The 14,175-nt window shown below is 55.4% G+C and overlaps 1 protein-coding gene across 1 annotated transcript in view; it reads left to right on the forward strand.

Moving 5' to 3' along the window:
• Positions 1 to 14,175, forward strand: part of LRRC75A (leucine rich repeat containing 75A) — a 35,353-nt gene that overhangs the window by 14,171 nt on the left and 7,007 nt on the right. Inside the window, exon 2 of the mRNA XM_059998123.1 lies at positions 9,623 to 9,751. Within this exon, the coding sequence (XP_059854106.1) occupies positions 9,623 to 9,751 (129 nt within the window). The remainder of the gene's footprint in view (positions 1 to 9,622; positions 9,752 to 14,175) is intronic.

The following is a 14,175-nucleotide window of genomic DNA, read 5'->3' on the forward strand; positions in this document are numbered from 1 at the left end:
CTCCCCAGTCGGAGGGAGTCGTCAGGCAGCTGCCCCTTTCCCACGCGAGCAGTGATTCGGGGGCAGAAACAGTACTGTTGAGCACTGCCCTCACTGCACCTCCCCAGGCATCTGCGTGTATTTGGAGAAAGCCACCCTCAGACGCTACCTCCACCAGGCAGGCGGGAGAGAGGGAAACCCGCGAGCGGTGGCCGCTGGCAGTCCAGCGTGGCCCGTGGGCTCAGCCAGGGATGGGGAAGTCCTGGGATGTGGACACCACTGTGGGTTTCCACAGACTCCATCTTTGGAGTTTTGGCGGCCCAGGCTGTGGAGGTGGGCAAAGATGTCCCTTGCCAAGGTCAGAGTCACATTAGCTCAGTGTCCGGGGTGTGGTCCCCAGGCTGGGCTCCTTACAAACCAGAACCTGAGAGGTGGACTCAGCTCTTATCCAGGGAGGCAGCCGTGGGACAAGGTCAAGATTCTGGTTAAAATTCCAACGTATGGGTGTGGTTTTCACACCAACAGGCAGTTACTCGACGCGAGCTGGGTGTCCTACAATTCAACTTGATTCTGATGCTCTCTACCCAGAGGTGGTGTCCGATCCCACAGGTTAAGGGGATCCCACAAGGCAGCTCCCCACTTCAGACTCCAATCACAAGTCCAGGTTGTTACCCATGCTTCTGACCAATCAGCTATAGGTTGGAGGTTCTCACGACCCTCTCCTTGGGTTGGATTAATTTGAGTGGCTCACAGAACTCAGGAAAACATTTTACTCACTAGTTTATTATAAAAGGATGTAACTCGTGACTTCCCTCGTGGCGCAGTGGTTAAGAATCCACCTGCTGATGCAGGGGACACAGGTTTGGGCCCCAGGAAGGTCCCACAGGCCGCGGAGCAGCTAAGCCTGTGCGCCACAACTACTGAGCCCGCGTGCCGCAACTACTGAAGCCTGTGTGCTGCAACTACTGAAGCCCGTGTGAACCTAGAGCCTGTGCTCTGCAACAAGAGAAGCCACCACAATGAGAAGCCCGTGCACCACAACAAAGAGTAGCCCCCGTGCGCCGCAACTAGAGAAAAGCCCGTGCACAGCAACCAAGACCCAACACAGCCAACAATTAATAAATTAAAAAAAAAAAAAAGATGTAACTCAGGAGCAGCCAGATGGGAGAGAGGCACAGGACCAGGTGTGGAGAAGGACACGGAGCTTCCAGCCCTCCAGGTGTCCACTCTCCACACCTCCCCGTGCTCACTGACCCAGAAGCTCTCCGAACCCCACACTCTGGAGAGTTTCTGGAGATTTCATCACATAGGCTCGACTGATTACCTCGGTCGCCATTGGTGACTGATTCTCTTCATCCCCTCTCCCCTCCCTGAGATAGGGACGGGACTGAAAGTTCCAACCTCTGATGACATGGTTGGTTCCCCTGGCCCCATCCTCAGGTGACCAAGGGGCCTTCCAAAAGTCACCTCATTAACAAAAATAAAGTCATTAAAAAAGTCATGTCTGGGTTTCCCTGGTGGCGCAGTGGTTGAGAGTCTGCCTGCCGATGCAGGGGACATGGGTTCGTGCCCCGGTCTGGGAAGATCCCACATGCCGCGGAGCGGCTGGGCCTGCGCGTCCGGAGCCTGTGCTCCGCAACAGGAGAGGCCGCAACAGTGAGAGGCCCGCGTACCGCAAAAAAAAAAAAAAGTCATCTCATAACAAAAGACACCTTTGCCTCTCTCATCAGTTAGGAAATTCCGCAGGTTTTAGGAGCTCTGTGCCAGAAAGAGAACAAAGACCAAATATCTATTTCTTATTATAAATCACAACATCACACTAGACAGATGGTGGATGGGGGTCTCACTAGATCACCCCTCCTTCAGGGGTGAGCAAGTGGGGAAAATAACCCTGTGCGTCGGAGAAATACTGTGGAGGCTGGACCCTGACTCTGGAATGATCTACGGCAGGATCCGGGGGAAATGAACTTCGTGGGAAAAGAACAAAATGCCCCGAAAAGAGGCAAAAAAGAGAAAAAAGACAGAGGGTGAGATGAAAAGGGAGATCGATGAGCGAAATAAGAATTGCAAGGACTCGAAACGCTGGCCAACACACAGTCCTGACTGGAAGCAGTGGGAGTGGGGTTGACGGTGCCAGACATGAGGTCAGTGGCAGAAGGCAAACCCTGCCCGTCCACGGGCGTGTGTTACGGGATGAACACGAGAAGAGGTCAGCTCAGAAGGCGCTCAGAGCCGGCATCCGCCCTCCTGATGAGACAGGCTATAAAAAGGTCCATGTTTGTAGATGGAATGACCCCAACACTGAAGGTAAATTCAAAGAAAACACCCACAACCAGATACACAGTGGTAAAAATTGTAATAACCAGGTGTGGCAGGCAGAAAAACAATGGCCAGGAACATGTGCTCCCTCGTATCTCAGGAAGGTGTCTGTTTTTGCCTGCCTAAGTGGCAGGACCTTTTTTTAAAATTTAAATTGTTGCAAAATGCACATCACATACAATTTACCGTCTTAAATTAACCATTTCTACACTTGAGTATCGTTAAGCACATTCACATTGTTTTGCAACCGTCACCACCATCATCCTCAGAACTCTTTTCATCTTGCAAAACTGAAACTCTGTCCCCAAGAAACAACTCCCCATCCTCTCTCCCCGAAAGCCCCTGGCACCCGCCGTTCTACTCTGTGTCTATGAAGTTGACTTCTCTGGGTACCTCATATGCGTGGAATCATCCTTTTGTGACTGATTTCTCTCAGCGTAATGTCCTCAAGGATCGTCCACAGTGTGGCATATGTCAGATCTCATTCCTTCTTATTCCATTGTAGACATATACCACACTTTGTTTATCCATGTGTCTGTAGAAGCTGATGGACACTTGGGTCGTTTCCACCTTTTGACCATTGTGAATAATGCTGCTACGAACATAGGCGTAGAAGGATCTGTCTGAGTCCCTGCTTTCAGTTCTTTGGCATATGTACCCAGAAGTGGAGTCGCTGGGTCATACGGTAACTCTGTTTTTAATTTTTTGAAGGATCGCCGTGGTGTTCTCCACGGTGGCTGCACCACTTCACATTCCTACCAGCAATGCACAGGAGCTCCAGCTGTGTGTCCATCCTCATCAACACTGGCATCTTCTGGTTAGAGTGGGGCTGGCGGTGGCTTGAGCTAAGAACTGGATGAGCCAGAGAAGTTGATTTGATTTGTATTAGGAAGGGAAGGGCTGGGTGCTGAGAGGGTTTGCAGGGTCAAGATGAGCCGCTGAGGGACAGGTGGGGTCTTGGGGGAGGCACAAGGAAGGGATGTTAGGAGTTTTGGTGGGCTGTCCTGAGGGTGCCCTTTTGGTGACGTTGTGAGATTGTTGTAAAGACATCAGCTGCTTTTCGGGCTATGCTGTATGTTGAACTGATGTTCCTGGGAAGGGGACCGTGTGCTGAGACCATCCAGGAGAGGCAGCTAGAGGTTATTGGCAAAGACAATCCCATGGACGTCTGGGCAGAAAAAGCAGCTAAAGACACAAAACCCAGGCTGCCTCAGAGTCACCTGCCATGCTGAGTACCAGGGGGCTACCGCGTTTTGAAGGTTAGTCTCTCTCTAGCCAGGTTGCCTTCAGGTGTGACGTTAACATAAAGGATTTTTCAGGTAGGCTAGAGCTCAGAAAATAACCACCCGTGTATTCATTCTGGATGACGTTCTCCGGCAGCGACGGCATGAGGTGCAGGTATGGGAGCAGCTCCAGGGAAGGGCTGAGCGGTGGCCCTGAACGCTATCGCAGTCCCAAAGACGTGCAAATCTGTGTTCAGACTGAATGCAAATGGCCAAATTTTATCATCGATAGAGTGCCTTTAACAATTAAAAAAAAAACCCACAAATTAAAACAATAAGAGCAGTGACCTGGATCTAAAATCTCTGATTATACCCATAAAGGCCAAGAAGAGGAGAGGCTGGCGGTCAGGCAAGTGTCAAAATTCCCCGCTGACCCTCCACCCCAAGTGCTGCCGAGGTCCTGGGGGCCCCCTCTGAAGCTGCCCGGGGTCCCCACGGTGCCAGCTCACTAGTTCGGGGCCAGCCCCCGAGATTGATATCGCTTCTGCTCCCAGACACCAGAGACGAGCTGTGGGCATGGGCGGAGCTTCCTCTCCCAGACCCCACCCCCACCCCGCTCCACCGCCAAAACCACACCCGCATCAACAGGGAGCCTCGCTGAGGGTCGGAGTGACGGGAGAGAGCACAGCAGGGAAGCTGCACCCTCCCCAGGGGCTCCCTGGCTCCTCGCCTGGCTCAGCTTAGCCCCTTTCTCCCAGGGTACCCCATGCTTCTAGCGCTGCGGTTCTCCAGCTGTTTTCGGTATCAAGAGCCCTCTTTATTTTTTCTAATTTAATTGTTTTTGTTTTGTTTCTGGCCATGCTGCGCGGCGTGCGGAACTTCCCCCACCAGGGATCAAACCCACGCCCCCTTGAGCGGAAGCGCAGAGTCTTAACCACTGGACCACCAGGGAAGTCCAAGAGCCCTCTTTATACTTTTTTAACTCTTTTAAATTGAGATATAATTGACCTATAACATTGTTTAAGGCCCACAGTGTATTGACTTGATACATTTATATTGCAATGTGGTTGCAATTGTTGCGTTAGCCAACACCCCTGTCTTGTCCCATAAATATCACTTCTTCTAGTGTTGGTAACAATAGTTTTGTTGTCTTTCATAGTTGTACTGTGTACTGTGGAGACTTCCAGGACTTATTTTTCTTCTAGTTGCAAGTATGTACCTTTAAACACCGTCTCCCATTCCCCTACCCCCCAGCCCCAATCCACTCTGTTTTTCAGAGTTCTTCTTAGGTTCCACATATAAGTGAAATCATGCAGTATTTGTCTTTCTCTGACTTACCTCACTGAGCATAATGTCCTCAAGGTCTATCCACGTTGTTGCAAATGGCAGGGTTTCTTCCTTTCTCGCGGCTGAATAGTATTCCATTGTATATATAGACCACAACTGCTATATCCAGTCTTAGGTTGATGGGCACTTAGGTTGTCGCCGTGTCTTGGCTGTTGTGAATAACGCTGTGGTGAACATGGGAGTGGAGATATCTCTTTAATAGTACGTTTTCATTTCCTTTGGATATATACCCAGAAGTGGGATTGCTGGATTGTATGGTAGTTCTGTTTTTAATTTTTTGAGGAACCTTTATACTCTAAATTATGGAGGACCTCAAAGAGGTTTTCTCTCTGTGGGTCATATCTTATAAATGCTATCTGCTGTATAAGAAATCAAAACAAAAATATTTTAAAGATTTATTTATGTATTCATTTAAAGTTAATAAGCTTGTAATGTGAAAGAAATTTTTGTGAAAATAACTATATTTTCCAAAAGAAAAAATATAGTGAGAAGAGCGGCATTGTTTCATAGTTGTGTGACTCCCTTTCGTGTGTGGCTGGCTTAGTAGAAGACAGCTGGATTCTCACACGCACTGCTTCTGCATTCGGTGTCTTGCAGTAGGTTGTTCTGGTTGAAGTCTACAAAGAAAATGTAGCATCGTGCTGCTGTGTCACTGGAAAAGAGGCCCTCACAGAGGCCCTGGAAGGGTCTTGAGGACCCCCTTCACACTTTGAGAAATACTGTGAATCTCTGCTCGCTTTTTGGAAAGCCGTACCCCTCACTCTTCCCACTGGAGTGAGTCCCCAAACCTGGTTCTTCAAGCTTCAGTAACACGGGAGCCCCACTTCTTCGAGGTGACACGTGCTTGCCGTTCACCCTCTTGGTCGCAGGCCAGCGACACTGTCCGTGCCAAGCTGCCCAGAGCAGTGACTCGGGCTGGCGTTCCCAGGTTTTCTGATCGGGGACGGACCACACGCACAGGTCCCAGAGATAGTACCATTTAGATTCGCAATGAGGAGTCCAGGAGTCTCCTCAGTGCCTGGTTTTTGCAAGGCAGGCCAGCCCCTCCAAGGCCAAAGCAGTTGCCCGGGGCAGCAGAGCGGAACACTGAGGTCCCCGGTGGGCAGGGTCGGTGGCACTGTCAGTGCAGTCATGACACATTTGTCCCCAGTGTGGGTGACAATGTGGGTGGCTTGGTGGGTGATATGGAGAGGACACCAAGGACGCCAGACGTGGCCCGAGGCCCTCAGGACATGTGAGGTGTCTGAAAGCCGCACAAGCATTCCGGGGGCCTAGGTGGGGTCGAAGTAAAGGAGTAAAGCGATAGATAAAAGTGCAGCAGCGTCTGTCGGGCCCCCATCTGGGTCTCCCTGTTGCAGCTTCTTGTAACCCGGAGCCCTGGGACCTCCGGGAGCCCCACCCCAGCTGGAATTCACAGGGCGGGCGGTGGCCATGACTCACACGTAACTTACCCAGAGCCACATCTGCCTTCCTGGGGAGACCCCCTCCCTACCCCTTCCCTTCCTCCCACCCTCTGCCCCCTCCCCAGCCACAATTCCATGACCCCAGACAACAGCAGCAGCATGGAGAGAGGGACCCACTGTCAGCAGGCTGGGCGCCCAGACTGACAGGGAGGGTGGGGACATGCAGGGCGGGACGTGGCAGGGGGCCGGGGGGGGGGTGCGCTGGGGAAGGACAGTTTACATCTTCCCACACCTGCCCCAGCGTCCTGGGTTAGCAGCTAGGGTTTTCTTGGTCCTTCCAGGATGGGATGGCCTCTACTGGCCTGGGAAGGAGGGGAGTGGGAAGACGGGGCAGGGCTGGTAGGAACCCAAGAAACCCAAGCAGCCATCCAGTCCCGGGGTTTCAAACTTCTCTGACAACAGAACTACTTTAAAAAACAGAAACAAACAAACAGAAACCCTGAAGGGCAGCCAGAGAGCTGTTCTGCGGAGAGCTGGGCCCAAAGCCTTGGGCCTCTCTCCATCATCATCAGCCCCAAGGTCTTGGGACACGGCTCAGTAACTAAGAGTGTGGTCCGTTTGCCCATTTCACAGATGGGGAAATGGACCCCAGGGGGGAAGAGGTCTCTCGTCCACGTATTGACAGCCTGAATTCCGCTTCCTATATTCCCAGCCTCTCCTACCACACAGAGGGCAGCGCCGGAGTCTGCACTTTGCTTGGTGACAATTAGCGTGCCCGCGGCCCCGGCACGCCCTGCTGACCGTGAGGCCGGTGTGGTCTGTGCGCCAGGCTCCCTGTCCTGCCCCGACTCCCGGGCTTTTCTAGAGAGAGAGAGAGGTCGTGGCTTTTGTCACGTTCTCAAATGGGCCTGGTATCCAAAAAGAGGCTAAGAACCTCTGTACGTGGCGGGGCGTGGCGGGGCGTGGCGGGGGGGGGGCACCGAAGGGGGAGGGGCGCTCAGCTGGTGATTCTCTTCCCTGCGGAGGCGTTACCCTGTGTTACTAGGTTTATGTCCCTCGCCCACCTGTGACGCGGGGTCACCGTCCCCATTTTACATACGAGGAGGCTGAGACGCAGTGACACAGGTAGCGTGCCCCGGATGCCTCCCGAGAGGCTGAGGGGCCGGACAAGCAGGGTGGGGACAGGTCCACGGCAGGATTGGACCTGTCCGCAGCCTGATCCGACGCCTCCCTCACCGCGTCCACGCCAGACCGTGTCAATTATCTCCGCAGCCAGAGAACCTGGCGCCGGGCACGGCTGCTGCCTCTGACGCTCATTCCTGCGGAACAGAAACAGCCCAAGGCTGGCCCCTCGTGTCCTCGATGGCACTCGAGACCCATTTCTTCCAACAGGGAGGTGGAGGCAGAGGTCCCGGAACCATTGGCGGGGGGGAACCCCGCTAGGACCTGGACTCGCGAGGCTCCCCATGGGACAGAGAGCACGGCCCCTCCAGATACCCCAGCAAAGCCCTTTCTCTCTTCGCTCTTAGAAATGTCAGCGGCCAAACCACAGGGCAGCATCCCCGCCCTCCAGCCTGCTTGCTGCCCAGCTCACCCCAGGGGTGGACAAGGCAGATCCTCCCAAGACAGGCCCTAGGCCCACGTGGAAGCCCGCCCCTACCATTCCTGAAATTCTTTTTTTTTTTTAACATCTTTATTACATGCAATTTATTTCTCTTTCTGTGTTACTGAGATATAATTGACTTGGCACTAAGTTTAAGGTGTATAGCATAATTACTTGACTTACAAATATTGCAAAATAATTACCACAATAAGCTTAGTTAACATTCATCACCTCATATAGTTTGAAAACATGTTTTCTTCCTTGTGATGAGAATTTTTAGAATCTACTCTCCTCACAACTCTCAAATATACCACACAGCTGTGCTAACTATAGTCACCAGTCGTACATTCCATTCCTGAAATTCTGACGGTTGGTTAAAAACAAAGTCAGCTGCTCTGAGCCTTAGCTTCTTCATCTGTAAATTGGGAATAACGAAACCCAGCCCACTTGCTTTCGGGGATTTCTAAGAATCACGTGGGGAAGGTATTTAGAAAAGTTCAGGATAACTCACCGAAATGACAAGGGAGCAAACCCCGGCTGGGACTCACCTGTCACCACACATTCCTGTCCGCAGGTCGCTGGACCGTGGCAACCCGGGCTGGGAGCCTGCCTTCTCTGGGCGGTGATGGGGCAGCTCCGCATACGGCTTGGGGGCCCAGGGGACCTAGGGTGGGGCAGTCCTCAGATGGGAATGTCCTCGTTCTTTTCTGCTCTGTGCAAGGGACCAAGCTAGGAGGGAACCACAGCTCCCGCCAAGGACAACAGAAACTGGAGAGGGGGTTTGAGAAGCGTCAGAAGCCATACCCAAGCTCTTCCACAGACAGAGGGCACAAAGTGTAGTACAACACCCTGGGCTAGAAAACCATCTTTCTTTACTTCTCTAAAGCAATTAATTCTGTTTCAAGCCCCCGCCAGCTTGGCTGGTGGGAAATTCAAGCTTAGCCGTGTCTGGGGGGCCTGCCCCTTTCCTGGGGTTGGACGAGGATCTTCGGGTCTTGTACAGTCCAGAACATTTGGAGCGAGGCCCCGGGGATTAGGACCCAGACCGGTCACTGCTCTTGGCCAAGCCCGTGGGGTCTCTTGCTGGTGGACAGGGGTCTCTGCAGATGCTCCCAGCCCTTGCCTCTCCCCAGGCTTGGGGAACCTCTGCCCCAGAGGTCTCTGCCATGGCCCCCGCCCACCCCGTGCCCCTTGCCTCTGTGCTCCCGCCCCTCCTGTTACGAGGACTGCACTTGACACCCTTTCTTAGGGGGAGGGCTGGTGGGTTTTCTTCTGGGTGCCTAGCAGCTTCTCCTTTTAACCTCACAACTCAGAGACCCAGCCCCCCAAGGCAAAGGAACACCAAGGCGGGGTCCTTAACAGAAGGAGCAGTAAAAATGACCTCAGAAGCAAAAAGAAAGCAAATAAATATCAGTTCAGTACGTGGTCCTGTCACAAAGCACGGGAGTTTTACTATCACGCCGTTTCCAAATTTCGTGGAGAAGCAGCCACCAGCGCTGTGGCCCACAACCCTTGGCTTCATCCTCGGGGGAACTGGAGAGGCAAAGGCTGGGGGGCTATCTGGGGAGGGCCGCCTCTGCAGGGGCTTGTCTGGCCCCCAGGCGAATTTCTGTAAATGCTTCCGTGTGGGATGGGAAACCTCTTTGGAGGGGTCTCCTCCCTGGCCAGGGGGTACTCTGGGCATGTTGGGCGGGGCTCCAGGGTAAGGTGGGGCCTTGCTGACCTCTGGGCATCCTTCCCTCTTGCAGGACCTAGGCATGGAGTCGACCTCGCTTGACGACGTCCTGTACCGCTACGCCAGCTTCAGGAACCTGGTGGACCCCATCACACACGACCTCATCATCAGCCTGGCACGCTACATCCACTGTCCCAAGCCGGTAGGGTGGCCGTGGTCTGAGCCAGCGAGCGCCAGGGTGTAAGGGGGGAGCTTCCTGGGCGGAGCAGCCCGGTGCCCGAGGCGGGCAGGTCACCCTGCCCTGAGGCCCAGCATTCACGGCGGAGGCTGCGTACCAGCACCATCAGCGCTGGCCTCGTTTGGCCCACTGGCTGCAGTAAATCTGGATTCGTTGCCAACATGTAAACCTCAGAGTATTTCACACAATCCCCATATTAGCTGCTCTTGAAAAATGGGAAGCTCCTCATTTCTACAGGCCTGGAGCTGAGTAGCCACCCCTGTTACATGGGGTCAGAGCCGCCAGGTACGGTTGTGTAGGCTGTACCCTGCACAAAGATGTGTACACAGAGGTGGCAGGGGTCGGGGAGACAGGAGACAGCTTGGTCCAGCCCTCTCTCTGCCCACCAGCCGGGGGCACGGGTGCAAGACTGTGTCCACCTAGAGATGGGCTTTGTCTTCTTTGCACAAAGGCGCTGTGTAAGCAAATGTAGCCGTGGCCCTACATGCCGCTCTGTTTGCTGCAGTCCCCGCTACGCCCACGTGTCCTCCTCTCTGAGGCCAAGTGTCATTTTACACCCACCCACTTCACTCCTGTCCACTTCCTGCCTGGCTCCGAGGCTCTCCAGCCTCCACGGGCGCTGCCCAGCCCCTCTGGGTCTGGGGGATCTGCTCCTCTTCCCTCTGGCTCCACAGTCCAGGCTGGGACCCAGGCAGGGACAGGAGGGCCAGGGCAGGGCAGCTCCACACTTGGGCTTTTCTCTCTGTTTTGGTTTCTTCTCTCCCATCCCTCAATTTCCAGCAGCTTCCAAGAGATGCACTTCCTTGCAGCAGGAAGGAAGGGGCAGGAAGCCAGAGCAGGATGGAGGAGTGCCTGGGGCGGCCTCCACTTCACAGCAGGACCTAGGATCAGGGCGAGAGGCGGTTCCCAAGCCCACGCCGCACCTGGCCCGGGCGCCCAGGGCTGGAACCTTGCTCTGGGGTGGTACCTCCATCTGGGGCTTTGTCTAGGGCCTTCTCTCTGGCTTCTCTCTGGACTGCCTGGTGTCAAGACTTCAAGGTGGGGGGCTGGCCATGGAGGACTGGGAGCCCGTCGGGGCAGGTGTGGGGTGGGTTGGTGGAGGGACACAGCAAGAGGCAGGGGTGCTGGGCTCAGACGTGTGACGGTAATGAGTGTCGGCAGACTGGGAGCCCCGAGGCCTGGGGTCGAGGAGCTGGCGCAGGAGCCACAGGGGACCGGCTGCAGCTGGAACCGCCCGCTTCTCATTCAGGGTACACCTGGCTCTCCTGGGGAGCTGAGACCAGGCCGTAGGAGGCCTTGTGGGTGCCAGACCCCTGCCCTTTCCAGAGCATGGATTTAGTTGCCCACAGGTGAGAGGAGTGACAGATGACAGGGCACTCAGAGCAGCTCAATAGGAGAGGACTGTTTTTTATGCCCATCTTAGAGTTGAGGAAGACGAAATACAGGTGATGAAGCGATCTGAGAAAGGTTACGGCCCAGGTGAGAACCCCAGCGTTTGGGCCCCACTGCTGGGCAGGGCAGGCCAGCGCTCAGGTGCTGGATCTCTGGGCCATCAGTGCTCCGTGGGGCTCACAAGGCCTGGGCTGGGCTGGGGAGGAGGGGCCTGTTTGGGGGCAGTTCCAGTGCCCCCCTCCCTCCACGCAGGCGGGTCTGCAGGTGGCCAACTGCCCATGTCGACCCCAGGAAGCAGGACAGTGCTAAGGGGCTGCGGGCTGAGGCCAAGGGGTCCTGCACTGGGGAGGGCTAGAAGGCCATTCATCGGTGGTTTTGCTCAGGATCCTACATGCAATTACCATTGACTGGGTGGCTAATAAACAACAGACACTCATCTCTCACGGTTCTGGAGGCTGGAGGCTGAGACCAGGGTGCCGGCCCGGGCAGGTTCTGGGGAGGACGCTCTTTGTGGTTTGCAGGCGGCCACCTTCTCCTTGTGGCCTCACGTGGCAGAAAGGAGGTGAGCTAGCTCTCTGGTCTCTTCCGATAACCCTCGTGGCCTCATCCAATCCTAATCACCTCCCAAAGGCCCTCCCTCCAGACACCATCACGTTGGGATTGGGGTTCAGCATATGAACTGGGGGCGGAGGGGGGACAAACATTCCGTCCATCGCACAGGTGTAACCTTCTCAGGTCACTTAATTAGCTGAACTTCGTTTTCCTCAACTCGAATGTGGACACAGCCATGCCCTCCCCTGTAAAGCTGTCTCCAGTGCTCAGTGAGGTGATTTACAGGAAGCATGGGCGTGTGCCCGGCACGGCCGAGAGCCTCGTGCCCAGGAGCTGAGGTGTAACCAGTCTGTGGGCGCTGACCACGTGCCAGGCAGGGTGCTCAGACTTAGCAGGTCAGTTGTGGGACACAGAAGCAAGAATGTCGCGGCCTCAGGCCCAGCCCCTGTGGACTCAGAGTCTTGGAAATCAACAGGCTGATCGCCAACCCAGATTTCCAGAGGCAGCCAGAGTGGGGTCCACCCCGCTGGAGGCCTAGGGCCTGGCCAGTGCCCTCCGCGTACCCAAGGCCACGTGGCAGGAGAGGCCCTCTGGAAGGACTCTCCCAGCTGGGGTTGAGGCATGGGTGGGAGATCCTGGCTCTGAGGTCCCCAAGCTGATGATGGGGGCGGCCTCTGCACACACACACACACACACACACACACGCACACCCATGTGAGCTGGCTCAGGGCTAGCCAGGCCTTGCTGCTCGGACCTCTTTCATCTGAGAATTTCAGATCAGCCCAAGTGTGTGCCGGGAGGTTGTAGACAAAAGGGGGGGGCGGGGTCTCCCTTAGCTGTGAGAGGGGACGAAGAAAGTAGCCGTTTCTGGTCCAGCTCCTGGGGAAGCATCCACAAGACACAGAATCCTTCCCACTGCTAAGACGACCGCCTCGAATGAGTCCTGTCTGTTTTCTCAACCTACCAGAAACCCCCTCCTCTACCCCAGCAGGGTGTGGGCCGAGACCCTAGACAGGGCTGGGTCTGTGCCTGCCCGCAGAAGGGGGAAGAAGCAAAACCCCGTCCCGCCCCTGATTGCGTATCGATGAATCCCAAGTCTGTATCTGCAGCCTGGCTTTAGACTCAAAAGTCTCCCCACTCCTGGACATTTCCACCTGGGTGTCCCTAAATCACCCAGAACAAATCCCCCTGTCAGCGCGGATCATGTCGCGGGAAGTTTTAGGGACTCTTCCTTCCCACCCAGCACGTCTGTTCCATCGTGTCCACCGTCAGGCTTCCCACCAGCAGACACTAAAATGAGGGTGTATGCTCAGTGATTTTTTGAGGAGCTCTCCCAGAGCCACCTTGTGTGTTTTTTCTTCTTTTATATTTTACTGTATTTTCTATTGCTGCATAGCAAGTCACCCCAAAGCATGGTGGCTTAAAACAACAGACATTCACCATTGATCCACCTCTGCAGGTCAGGAATTCAGGAGCAGCACAGGCGGGGGGTTCTAGTCAGGGGCTCAGGACACTGGCCCAGGCTGCGAGTCCTGGTGGCTCGACGGGGACTGGCAGGGTAGCATGGCTGCTGGTGGGAAGCCTTAGCTCCGAGCCCCGTGGCGGGTCCACAGGACTGCTTGAGCTTCCTCACATCAGGGCAGCTGGCTCGCCCCAGAGGGGGTGATCCCCGAGAGCAAGGGAGAAGCACAGTGTCTCCTATGAGCCAGCCTCAGACGTCGCATACTGTCCCTGCTGCCGTAGCGTATTGATCACCCAGTCAGCCCTAACGCAGTGTGGAAGGAGGCTGTACCCTGCCAGGAGGCCAGCGTCCGTGGGGGCCGACTTGGAGGCTGGCTAAAGCGGGGCGAGAGTGAGAAGAGTTAATCCTGGGCCTTTCTCTCCTGCCCTCTGACCTCCCTCCCGTGAGCTGAGTCGCACTGACAGCCAGGAGCAGGAGGGCCGGGTGGTGCCGCCTGTGAGAGCTCAGCCTTCCCAGCACAGAGAGCGGGGTGGGGAGTGAACAAACAACGCAGCACAGTCTCCGGATCTGGAGCAGCGTCCAGGTGCAGTAGACAGGGCAGTCATGTCTGATGACTGTGAGGAAGCCGTGGGTAGCGGGGGTGGGGAGTGAACAAACAACGCAGCACAGTCTCCGGATCTGGAGCGGCGTCCAGGGTGCAGTAGACAGGGCAGTCATGTCTGATGACTGAGTGAGGAAGCCGTGGGTGCAGAGCGGTCGGGGCTGTGCTTGCTACACTTCTTGGGGTGGGGGGTTGAAGACGGCAGGGGAGTCGGAGGGACACGGTGACCCGGCCCAGAGGGCCCTGCAGGTCTGCCGCGGGCCTCTCTCCCAATGGGTCAGTGAGTCCCTCAGGCAGGGTCTTCTCCGAGGCCCGCGGTCAGCGGCGCTGGGCCGGTGCCCAGTGTACCCGACTTGCGCCACAGCCCCTCCCTGTCCTTCC

The sequence above is a fragment of the Delphinus delphis genome, chromosome 19 (assembly GCF_949987515.2).
Source record: "Delphinus delphis chromosome 19, mDelDel1.2, whole genome shotgun sequence".
Taxonomy (NCBI): domain Eukaryota; kingdom Metazoa; phylum Chordata; class Mammalia; order Artiodactyla; family Delphinidae; genus Delphinus; species Delphinus delphis.